General features: G+C 31.4%; 1 protein-coding gene across 2 annotated transcripts in view; it reads left to right on the top strand.

Annotated features, from left to right (window-relative positions):
• The window catches only part of LOC145191813 (uncharacterized), a 37,038-nt gene extending 30,357 nt beyond the window's left edge, over nt 1-6,681 (top strand). For both annotated transcript variants that reach the window (XM_090066189.1, XM_090066190.1), the window contains exons 24-30: nt 745-1,438; nt 1,560-1,668; nt 1,870-1,984; nt 2,171-2,263; nt 4,689-5,362; nt 5,501-5,653; nt 6,291-6,681. In XM_090066189.1, coding sequence (XP_089922315.1) covers nt 745-1,438; nt 1,560-1,668; nt 1,870-1,984; nt 2,171-2,263; nt 4,689-5,362; nt 5,501-5,653; nt 6,291-6,589 — 2,137 coding nt within the window. In that variant the 3' untranslated portion in view covers nt 6,590-6,681. The remainder of the gene's footprint in view (nt 1-744; nt 1,439-1,559; nt 1,669-1,869; nt 1,985-2,170; nt 2,264-4,688; nt 5,363-5,500; nt 5,654-6,290) is intronic.
• The last annotated feature ends 6,105 nt before the right edge of the window (nt 6,682-12,786 follow it).

Raw genomic sequence — 12,786 nt, forward strand, 5'->3', positions numbered from 1 at the left:
CTTACTGTTTCCTTGCCAATTGTAACATTTTTTAAGGAAGCATTGAACTGAAGCATCAAACATCTGAAACACAGACTATTTTTGCTATAGCAACATTAGATTGGTTTCCTTGTTTACTAAACCAACAATTTTTTCATTTAACACTCTCAGTGATACTTTTCTTGCCCATTTGGTCAAAATTTTACCTGAACAGATTTGGTATTAATTATTTTAAAAATTATTTAACACTTCATGAAAATTTTTTGGTTGGGTATTATGTAATTAATAGATAACAAATATTATCATTTTCAGAAAAAACTGAAGTCCGATAGATTAAATAAATCAAAAATAACACAATACATTTAAACTTAAAGGCCATTTATTCCTAAGTAAAAGAATTGGTAATTAATTGATTGATTATCAATTGAAGAGAGAGAAGTGTTGCACATGCACAAAAAAGGCAAAAGATTTTTTTAAAATCATTTTTTTAATGATTTTTTTAAAATCATTAAAAAAATGATTTTAAAAAAATCTTTTGCTTTGACAATTTTATCATCAAAAAACTAGAACGGTATTATAAAAAATTTGCCTTCTTATAAACTTTCTGGATACACTGTAAGATGTTCCAAAACAGTATTAACTTTGTACAAAAATTTTCAGAACAATTTTTTTCATATATTTAAGCATTTTCAAATATTTATTGAAAAAAAATGTTGTCAATGAAATTACTATGTTAAAATTTCCTTATTTCTTTACGTTTAATAGGTATGGATGTTCAGAAAATGGTTTATGTATAAAAGCAGATTTTTGCAAGTGCAATCCAGGTTTCTTCGGAACAGACTGCTCAAAAAAGTGTCAATGTTTACATGGCCAGTGTAGTGATGGTAACAGTGGCAGTGGGCTTTGTAAATGTGTCTCAGGCTATATTGGTGCCAACTGCTCTACAAGAACACTTACTATTGCAATTCCAGTTACACTTGGGTGCATAGCTGTGTTTGCTCTCTTGTTTTTTATTGGGCGTCAAAAGTATAAGGCAATGCAACTTCAAGCTCAACTCATGAGCACAGATTGGAAAGCAGAATGGGAATCAATACGTTTGAGACAAAATGGGCAAAGAAGTAGCATGAAGTCTTTAGTTAACATGCTCAGTAAAATATCAGGGTATAGTATCATTTCAAAAGAAAAGGTTTTTAACCAGAATCAAGCAATATGGAATGGCAAGGAAGTTATGTTAAAGAGACTGAGAAAAGATGATATTGATCTCAACGATGTTTTACGCTGGGAAATAAAACAAATGAAAGATTTAAAGCATCCCAATCTATGCCTTTTTATTGGTGCATGTATAACATCACCAAATGTGTCTATTTTAAATGAAGTTTGTGGTAAAGGAAGCTTGGAAGATATATTATATAATGATGAAGTTACACTAGGATGGAATTTTAGATACTCAATGCTAAAAGTAGGCACTTTTACTTATTAGTGTGAATGTTTTAATTTTTCAATAAATTTGATTTTTGAATTTTTAAGTATTTTGATAAATTTAAGATCTTTTAAATCTACCTATAAACTTCATGATTAAGGATATATGTCGAGGTATGACATATTTGGCTTCAAGTGATATTAAATCACACGGACGTTTGAAAAGTTCTAACTGTCTGGTTGATAACAGATGGACAGTCAAAATTGCAGGTTGGTTTTACAAACCAATGAAATCATTATTTGTCCCTCATCAGCAGTAAAAAAGGATGAGAAAAAAATGATTGATTAATATTTACAAATATAAAATGCTTGTAAAAATATGTTTGTTTTTTTAGTGTGTTAGATATTTATATTTTTGTTTAAATATATGAACTGTTAGGTAGCATACTATTGGTACTTCTCTGTTAATAGATTATGGCTTAAAAACCTTTCGCAGTTGTGAAAATGGTGTGCGAATATTTTCCCCTGCTGATGGTATTGGCGTTAATATCCCTTCTGAAGAAGAGTTAGAAGGCTGTGACTACTAGTAAAAAGCATTCCTGATGCTATTATATTACTGTTTGTTAATCTCATGATAAACTAATTCAATATACGTTTCATAGAGAGAATGCAAATTGCAAAGGAAACTATTTAACTTTTTATTTTAACTCGATGAATAAGTTTTAACAGGAATTTTTAAGGTTTTAAAATATTTTGTGTTACTATTTCTAAGCAACTTACTCTGGACTGCACCAGAAATTATCAACTCAGGTGTCTCGCATCCTAATCATGTTGGATATGGTAGTATCAAAGGAGATGTTTACAGGTATATTTATTTTTATGTCTGTTATTCAAAAAAGAAAAAAAACAAAAAAAAAAAACAAATGTTAATTACTAAATTTTTGCTCTTTTGCTTGAATTTAAAAAAAGCCCATGACCTCATGGCGTAAGTTTAATGATGGTGCCATAGGCATCATTATCAAACTAGTGTTTTTTAAAAAACCTCATAATAAACTATATAACCTGCTTGTTTAACCTGCTTGTTTAACCAGCCTATTTGAAGTTGAGTTGTATCCTCCTGAGAGTTGGAAGAAAAAAAGTTTAAGTGCTAAGGTTGAAAGAAACATATTGCAACCTTTTTTCTCATAAATATTTTTTATTTAAAATTTACCAAATGTCTCTTACACTGATGATTGGATCTTGCTTAATGTAAAAAGTTTCTTTTCTTAATGAGCATTTTAAACTGATAAGTTCCATTCCTTTTTATTTTACAAACACTTAAAGCAGAAGAATTCTTTTTTTAATTCATAAACATTTAGAAGAGTTAAAAAAAGTTGGTTTTGTAGTTGTTCATCTAGTTACATTTTTAAAACACGCACAAACATTGAACAACAAAATACAAAATTTCAAACATCAAAATACTTTTACAAAACGCAGCAGTAATACTAGATCATGTGTGGTACAACAATTTTTCTTTTTGGACACACAAAAACATATTACATTTGATGTACTTAACAAAGTTTTGCCACTGCATCCCTGTCTCTTGCACTGTGTTGAGTTGCTGCCTCTACCATCTTTGTCAGATGGAGTTCCCCATGTTTTTTGATGTCATCATTGGGTTCAATATGGCTCCTCTTAGTAGTTGGAATGTAATTGCCGTCATCGTTAATCTTTTATTCATGATGATCAATTGCCACCTTATCAACCTACTAACCTGAACCACCCTGAGCCTGAGAAATCAGTTCTTCAGCCAGGAGCAACTTGAAAACAATATATTTCAACTTCTTTCTCTCTGGTTTCCCTGATACCTGGTGGTTTGGCCTTTAATAAGTCCAGTTGTTTGTGGCTAGAAGGTCAAAAAAATGCACAACAGTTCGAATGGTCCATTTTTTAGTGCAGCTTGACATTGGGAAGAAGTTTATCATGCAGTCACACAAGTCAATTTTACCCTTGTTTTTGTTGTGCTTGGCATTTTGTTGTGCTTGGTCTGAGCACAGGAATATTACACTTCTCTGATTGTTTCTGTTGCCAGAAGACCATTTGTTTTTGGCATGTCTAACACTTTGATGAAGGTAAAATACCTGTCAAGGAACAAATGTTCTTTTTTTAAAGAGACTGTGCAGTTTGAGCAATTGCATTCTCTTTAATTCTGAGCTGTAGATCAGTGAATGCTTTCTTGCGTTTATAGACCTAAAAATCCACCACCAGACCAGTGGGACTAGCAAGCACACAACTCTTTAGTCTAGTGGAATTTGGTTTGCGTGGTATAACCTGCCGAATAGAACACCAGCTTGTGAAGGGAATCACCTGCTCACCTACTCATGTCAACTTTGGTCTTAGCAGGTTCAGATAACCTTGTTGCACCCTGTAGAAGGCAGGCCTTATCATCCAGAGGATGTCTTTCTTTTTCTCTTCCTCAGAGACATCAAAGTCATTAATAACTTTGACTTCTTATCAAGGTCATTAATGACTGTCATAATATACTGCTTTTTATCCATATTGGCTTCCGGGTGTCTTCACTTCTGGTGCTTCAAAGGCTATTACGTCTTTCTCTAAACTTTCAGTCTGACCTTCCTCATTATCATCTTCTGACAGCTCTATGTCCTTCCACAATTCTTAATAGAATTCTTTCTGCCTCACTCAACTCACAACTACCTCAAGCAAGTTCGACTGTCCCCTACAAAGAACACTGGATAAAACTTTTTCATGGTTAACAACATTTTACATTTTTTAAAATTTCACAAACTAATAGTTAAGACTTTCATCCTGAAGAGGAAATGTAATTTTTAGCAACGTAAATGATTTTTGACAGAATCTTTATCACTTACGTACCCTGCTGCCATAAAATGTAGACGCGGGGATTTCCGGCATTTTGAAAAGGAGAGTGCATGTACTCTGTTAGCCACACCTACATAAATTTGAAATCAGTAAAAAGCCCAGGATATTCTCTTTACAACACAGTGGGCCTAACTTATATTGAAATGTAATGATTAAAATATAGGGCTGGATGTCATATCCCCCACAGAGAAAAAATTTGAATGGCTGAGTCTCAGGAGGGTATAGTAGGCCATGAAAACATTTATAATCACTAATAGTTTTAATGACCTATAATTGCTACGAATTTAATATTTCTTTTGTTTAAAAAATTTGCTGATATGCCTTAATGTTTTTTAACGACACCCCAAACATTGTAAAGTTTTGAAATGAGTTAATGACATTTTATTGAGTGATGCAATCATAATTTTGTTCAGTATGGCTATGATTATGGTTGAAATGTGTACAAGACGACAGCCCTTTCAGGAGTTAGACCATATAAAAATTGAAAAGATTGTTCAAATGGTAGGAAGACTAATAACCCTACCAAACAATGTTGTTACTGTTGACTGCAGAGATTCTGAAGGCATATCGATAAAAGTTTTGAGACCTCGTGTAGAAGACTCTGATTTACCTGAAGGTGAAGTTCAAGCGAAGGCGTACAAAAATCTTTTGAAAAATTGTTGGAATCATGATCCTAATTGTCGACCGACGTTTAGTAAAATCTTGCAACAGCTCAACACAATATCCCCTCATCGTGGTGAGCTGATGGACAATCTGATTGTTCTTATGGAGCAGTATACAAATAGTTTGGAAGCAATTGTAGCCGAACGAACGAAGGATTTAAAAGAACAAAAGGATAAATCTGATTTGCTGCTCACAAAAATGTTGCCTCCATTAATTGCAGAAGAGTTAAAGTCTGGAAATAATCCGAAGCCGGAATATTTTAGTTGTGTTACAGTTTATTTCAGTGATGTGGTTGGATTTGGAAAAATGTGCTCGTCTTGTACTCCTTATGAAATAGTTGATTTGCTAAATGACCTTTACTCCGTCATGGATGACATTATCGAGTCATTTGATTGCTATAAAGTTGAAACAATAGGAGATTGCTGTAAGTCTAAAGTTGTTGTAAGTTTTAATAAAGAAATTCTTTAACGCGAAGTTTTTCACTTTTTTAAAATTTTCTGTTAGTGACTATTATTAGTTTATTTCAAATACCGTTTTTTATCTCTATATAATTTTATTTTAGACATGGTTGTATCGGGTTTGCCAGTTCGAAACGGAGATCAGCATGCAGCCAAAATTGCAAATATGTCTTTACATTTATTATCGTCTCTCAATGGAATAGGATACAGACATCTGACAGGATCGCAAGTACAACTTCGAATAGGCATGCACTCAGGTATATCTGATCATATTGCTGAAAACTGATTGGAATTTTATGATGATGATGATGATGATGATGATGATGATGATGATGATGATGATGATGATGATGATGATCATGATGGTGACGATGATGATGATGATGATCATGATGATGATCATGATGATGATCAAAGATCATGATGATGATCAATGATCATGATGATGATCAATGATCATGATGATGATCAATGATCATGATGATGATCAATGATCATGATGATGGTGTTGATGATGATGATGATGATCATGATGGTTTTTTTGATAATCATGAAGCTGATCATGCGATAATCATGATAATTTGGAAAAACTTGAACAAGACAAGCTACAAAATGTTAGTTTGTCGAAGGTTAAAAAAGTTAATTGAGTTTTATTTCAATATCATAAATATCATTCAATGAAATTTTGTTTTACTGTCTCACAAAATTTTTATTCAAGTTCAATATTTTGCTGTAATACTAATATATTTTATAATAAAATATTTTATAAACAGTTTTTATGTCTTCAATAATCTGATTTATATGACTGTTAATATCATTCGCTTATTTAAGTATTTACCTACTGTTGATTCTAACTGACATTCAAGTTAATTTCATTTTTTCTTGTAATGCTAGGACCTGTTGTTGCTGGAGTTGTGGGGATTAAGATGCCAAGGTACTGTTTGTTTGGTGATACAGTCAACACTGCCTCTCGCATGGAGAGTGGTGGATTTGCTTTGAAGATTCATCTTTCAGAAGATACCTACAAAATCTTACAAACGCTTAAAGGCTTTCAATTTTTTTGTCGTGGCGAACGACAAGTGAAAGGACGCGGATTAATGACAACGTACTGGCTTACTGGTAAAGACGATGAAACTTTCAATCTTCCTACTGAGGATATGGCGTTATCTGCCTCACAACACTACTTTAAATAAATCTTTTTGTTACTGTAATCTGTAGGAAAATGTAAATATTCTTATAATTATTTTTATCAAATAAATTACTCGTTAAAATACTTTTTGAAAAACTTTTTTGTTTTTAATTGCTCGTTTTTGAGTTCCATAAAGGTTTGAACAGTCTGGGAAAAATCGCTCGTTTTTGAGTTCCATAAAGGTTTGAACAGTCTGGGAAAAAGGAGAATTTACTTTAAAAAAGATCCTGTAGAAAAAAGCGAAGAATGTTTAAGCACATTTTTTTTAGGGAGAATCCTCACTTGAGAGTTATCACCTTTTCACATCATTAAAAAAAAACCACGTTTGATAGGCATCTTTTTATTATTATTAGACTAATAAAAAAAATAACGAAGCGGCCAATAACAGATACGGATGTCTAAGTTATCACCTCAAAGAAAAACCGTGAAAATTTTGTTTCAAATACAGTTAAAACTCATTTTACTTAGAAAAAATATTGGTGTTTATCAGCTGTTAAAGTACCAACGACCTGAGACTCAGGAACAACGTGCAGCTTGCAGAGAGATTTTCGTGGTTGTAGCATAGCTACATTGGGGCTGCTTTAATTTTATTAGAATAGACTTGTGTAATATTTACTTGCAGGCTGAATCGACCATACTGTAAAGAAGAGAAATAAGAAAAAGCAATTTGGAGAAAGCATCACATAAAGGTGTCTATGAAGAACCTTTGTGTGACTCTTTCTTCAAATTGTTTTTTCTTATTTTTCAACCAAAGAGCAAAGGAAAATTCCTTAATCTCTAGGCAAATAACTATTTTAGAATCTGAGTTTTTAACATGCAAAAAGTACAATAATTGAAACCTTTAAAACCTTTTTTAAAAAAATATTGATTTTATTTCTACCTCTTGATGAGAAATTTATTTACATGAAAACATTTTCATTTAAATTAAACTCAAAAAACTCATGTTATTGAATAGAATTTTCTCCCTTTTAAATTAATTTCAATTTAAATTTTAAAAAAACCTTTTTAACTTAAATTTTAAATTAAAAAAATCTTTTAACTTATGACAAATTATAGCTGTCAGTTTTTAAAATATCTATAGAATCAAATAAATACGTAACAATAACACCCATTTACAAGAATTCATCAATTTCTTACTGAATGAAACTCTAAAGAAAGTCTTGATGTTGAATAAACTCTTGTAAAAAATATATTTTTTCTATATAATGACTTTTATTTAAAACCTTATCTCAGATTATTATCCTCAATTGTAAATTAATCATTATAATCAATTATAAAATGTAAAATAGGTTTCTTTTTAAAAAACTAATCTCAAACATTTTATTTTAGTTTCGATACTTTATATGTCCGCTTTTTCTAGAAGCCTACACTTTTTAATGAAAAAAAAATAAAAGTAGTAATAATAACACGAAAACAACATGACAAAATTTGAGTCATTTTTATTTAGTAAGTTCAATATCAATATATTTCGTATTAAGGATGTTACAAAAAACACAGGTCATTGCAAATAGTAATTCACTAATAAAACGCAATGACCTAAATAAGATAAAGAAAAGACAAGAGAAAAACATAAGAAATAAACTAGACATATAGTAAAAGTAGAACTTTACAAAAATTCATAAGTAACACTTGTAAAATAGACTTTTAAAAGAGTTAAAATATAGGTCAAATAGTTATTATAATGTATTCACATATACATACATATATACACATATACACAAATAAGAAATTATAAAATGTACATAAACATAAAGAAAACAGTTAAAGAGGTAAAGAATAAAGTTAAACGTAACATTTTAGGTAAAAATGATGGAGTGACTTTAAGAACAGATTCTTGGATCTAAGGATAAAATCTGTTTTTAGGGTGTACGGAAGAGTATTCCAAGAACGGATACACTGATATGTAATGGAATTTATTCCATGTTTAGCTGTCGATTTTTGTAGGATGGTTAAGTTGTTAAAAGTGACTGATTATGGTTATGCCCACACGTTGTCCTACTATTAAAGTAGTTACGAAATGGAAGTAGTTACGAAATGGAAGGAAGGAGACCGTGTTGTTGATCCCAAACAAATGAACAATTTAGAAACTGGATTAAATCATAGAATTGAAGAACTTTGGATGTAAGAGACAGGATGTCAGTAGGAAAGTTTCTTGGGCAGAAATGAATTATTCGTGTTGCTCTATTTTGAAGCGAAACGATTTTAGAAAGAGAGACGGTTTAAGATTGTCCCCAAACTTGGCATGCATATTGTAAATGTGAACCAAAAACTGAGTGATATATAGATAGTAATGTTTCAAAATTAACGTTCTGTCGAATTTTTGCTAACATGCCGTTGGAACGGTTTAATTTGAGAGTAAGGTTATTTATATGTGTTTCAAATGAAAGTTTCTCATCTATCACAACACCGAGACAAGTTATGTTACTAGACAAAGGCAGCTTTTGGCCACTTATCCCTAAAGTTCAAGTATTTTGAAAGTTTCTTGTTAGTTTTTTTAGAAAAGTTAGTATGTTGCGTCTAAAATATTACTTTTTCTGTTTTTTTTAGTATTCAATGAGATTTTATTATCTCAGTCTTGTTCATTGAACAAGACTGGCCATATCCTCATTAATATATTTATTTAGTTTTTTGAGGGAGTTTGTCATTAATTGAAGATATGTATCATCAGCAAAATAATACGTATTTGAATGTTTGATAGAAAGATTAAGATCATTGATGTAAATAGTAAAGAGGAGTGGACCTAATGTGGATCTCTGAGGAATACCATTGCAAACGCTTTTAATGTCTGAGAAGGTGCCATTTAAAGTAACGAACTGTCGACGATTGGAAAGGTATGATTTAAACCATTGCAAGGGTATGCCGCCTACACCATAATGTTATGGTCTACGGTGTCAAAAGCTTTTTGTAAATCAATAAAAACCCCACAGGCAAAATTTCCATTATCAAGAGCAACTCTTATACTTTGTGTAATTTCTATAAGAGCGTGAGATGTAGAATGCTTTTTACGAAATCCAAACTGGTGTTTACATAAGCATTGATTTTGGCTTTGGAAGTCGTTTATTTATTATGCATAACTTTTCAAAAATTTTGCTTAAATTAGAAAGAAGAGAAGTCGGACGATAGTTGGTGCAGTCAACCATAGATCCTTATTTGTGGACTGGAATAACATGGGCAAGCTTGAAGACATCAGGAAATATTCCTTTGCAAGATGAATTATTTAAGATGATACTTAGTGGTTCGCATAGAATTTATGACACAAGTTTAAGAAGTTTTGTTGGAAGGCTGTTCGGTCCAACACTCTTCCCTTCTACGATAGTGGAACTCACATAGCTGAGGGTTTCCTTTTCAGTTATTGGTTGCACATAAAAAGAGTTGCTATTAGGATTGGTCAGATACTTTTGAAGGTTGAATCAAATTTAGAATTTGGAATTCCGTTGGATAATTTTGAAGCAATCGTAGTAAAGATATTGTTAAAATGATTAGAGATTACTTTAGGATTAGTTTCGCATTTGTTGTTGATCAGTATGCTTGTCGGGGAGTAACTTTTATTTGGTTTTACATTTATCAACTCTTTTATACTATTCCAAGTGTTTTTATATTGTTAATATTGTGATTAAAAAAGTTTGTGTAATACTCCTTTTTGCTAAACTTCAGAAGATTGCATATACTATTACGAATTTGTTAAAACTTTATAAAAAGTAAGTTTTTCTTTCTACAGTCTTTTGATTTTAAATATTTTTATTGACTTAAGAATGCCTTTCGTTAATCAAGGTTTATTATCACTAGTTACTTGATCTTTTGTCAATTTTTTGTAAGGGGCATGTTTGTTCAAAATACAATCACAAATTTCGAATAACTTTTTAATGGAATAATTGACATCATTTTCTTCTTTTACAAAGTCATCCCATTCAACATTTGAAATATCTTGGATAAATTCATCTTTTTTAAAGTTTTTAAAGCACCTCCTAAAAATAGGTTCAGGTGAAGTTTGCGTTTTAGAATACGGCATTATTACAAATAATAGTTCCTATTTGAATGAATCTTTGTTTTGTAATATTGTAACAAACAAAAGTTGGTTTATTGATACTGATTAGCAGAAGTCAGAATCAATTAAACTCCTTTCTCGTTTAAAAAATGTAAAACAGGTTTGACCATATATTTTAACATTGTAGATATCTCCTAAAGCAAGCAACATTATAGAAAAACCAATAACAATAAATTTGCTGATTATATTTTGATTTATAACTGCTTTATATCGCTGACAGTTGCCATTTGTTTGAAGAAGAGATTCTTGATTACCAAGCCCCAGTTTTATATTGAGTGTAATAAAAAGAACATCATCAGTTAATTAATAGACAATGTTAATCAAGAAAGCCAAAAGTATTAGGTAAGTTTATCCTAAATTATCACATTAGTTAAAATGAAACTTTATGTTACAAAGTTTCATGTTAATAATAGTTTACAATTTTACGTAGATAATTGTCCGCCAAATTCAACAAGTCCAATATATCTAAATTTTCCAATTTGAAATTGTTAATATTTATCTCTGAGACATTTTTTTCCACAAGGTTAAAAACCTAACAGATATGTAAATTGTTTTAAAAAATAGATTGTATTGGGCGCCCTTTCTTCAAAAATTACATGATATTGGGTGTTCTTTCTTCAAAAATCTAACTATTCTTGTTTCTAAATAAAGTTATTTTTTACATTAAAAATTTCTCTTTGAAACTTTACGTCATTCCTTAGAGTGTTGGAGGTTTATGAGTCTAAAATGGAGTTTTATGAGTCTGTAAGCAATAAAATGCATCTACTATGTGAGCATGTTTCTGTGTAAATGAAAATAAATCATTATTTTCATTTACACAGAAACATGCTCACATAGTAGATGCATTTTATTGCTTACAGTTGGACAACTTATAGCTTGAAAGCTAGACATTATTCAGTCTACTTTTTGTTTCCAGGTTTCCGTTACGTTCTTTCCAAGGACGTGTCTAGTAACAATAGAAGACCAATCCTCTTTAACATTTGTATACGCAATTGGTGTTGGTGGAAGTACATTGTTTTTGTACATAAGGGTTAGGGTTAGGGCAGCTTAAAGACTTGTTGTCGAAGAATCATAAAACAGGCATCAACCACTACTTGTGTAACGGACGTCAAGGAACCCCATCAAGCCTATATATTATATCATATAAAACAATAACGCTTATTCTTGAAGTCTAGGTCTTTTTGGCGAGACATTTCTAGGACATTAATTTGCTGAGGTCTATTTCCATACAAAAACTGTTGAATAATTCCAAAGACCATTCAAAACTTTGGGAATTTATTTCTTCATAAAAAAAATTCTTGTCACTGTCACCTTCAGATGTAAATGAGAAGCAGTAGGCTGAACATTTGGACGATCAGTTACGTCCGGTAAATCCACTTTTGGATTTTACAGCTGGTATATAAAAATGATTTGCTTTTCATTTTAATGACGGGTTCTCAATTGAACAAAAATTGCAAACACCATATTCAATACTAAAATAGTAAGTCCAGATGCAAAGCATCAAAGGCCAGCGACAAACTTTTGTTTTTGAGCCTCATCAGAACGAAGTGCAAAGCAAACTTTCTGAGGCCAACAGAAGTTCTTACGCAACAGAGTGTAGTGGAGGTTAAAATGTGTGTATACGTATGCGTATACAAAACGATACATTTGTATCACGCATGATTCTATCAAAGTCATCAGGCGAGTCTCTTAGCCTACTTGTAAACAGATTTACAATTGGATTATAGCCCTTAAACTCTATTCTGTCAATTATAGAGATAATACCTTTTGCATTCTCACTAGCGCCCGCGGTTTCGCAAATACTAGCTCCATATTGTACAAGCACTTGTGGACCTTGTCTTGAACGATCAGCCAACCTGGTACTCACTGCAGTCTCCATCGACCTACTATCTGAGCCAATTAATGGCTACCAGGTCAAATCCGCAGTTGCTCTCGATCACGAAAACGCATTTTTATTAAGTTCTTGGGTAGTTGTGGTTTTGCAGGTTAACATGTTGCAAATGAATTCAAAACATGTTTGAATGTTGCAATTCGTTTAAACATTTGTGCTTCTTATTTTTTCTATATGATTTTTTATAATTGTTTTTTTCTATTTAAATGTTAAAATTTTTATAACATGTTCATATTCATTTTAAAGCTAATTACTTTTTCTTTAA

Source organism: Hydra viridissima, unplaced genomic scaffold (assembly GCF_058129835.1).
Source record: "Hydra viridissima isolate aposymbiotic clone 2 unplaced genomic scaffold, HvirCarnegie_v1 scaffold_11, whole genome shotgun sequence".
Classification (NCBI taxonomy): domain Eukaryota; kingdom Metazoa; phylum Cnidaria; class Hydrozoa; order Anthoathecata; family Hydridae; genus Hydra; species Hydra viridissima.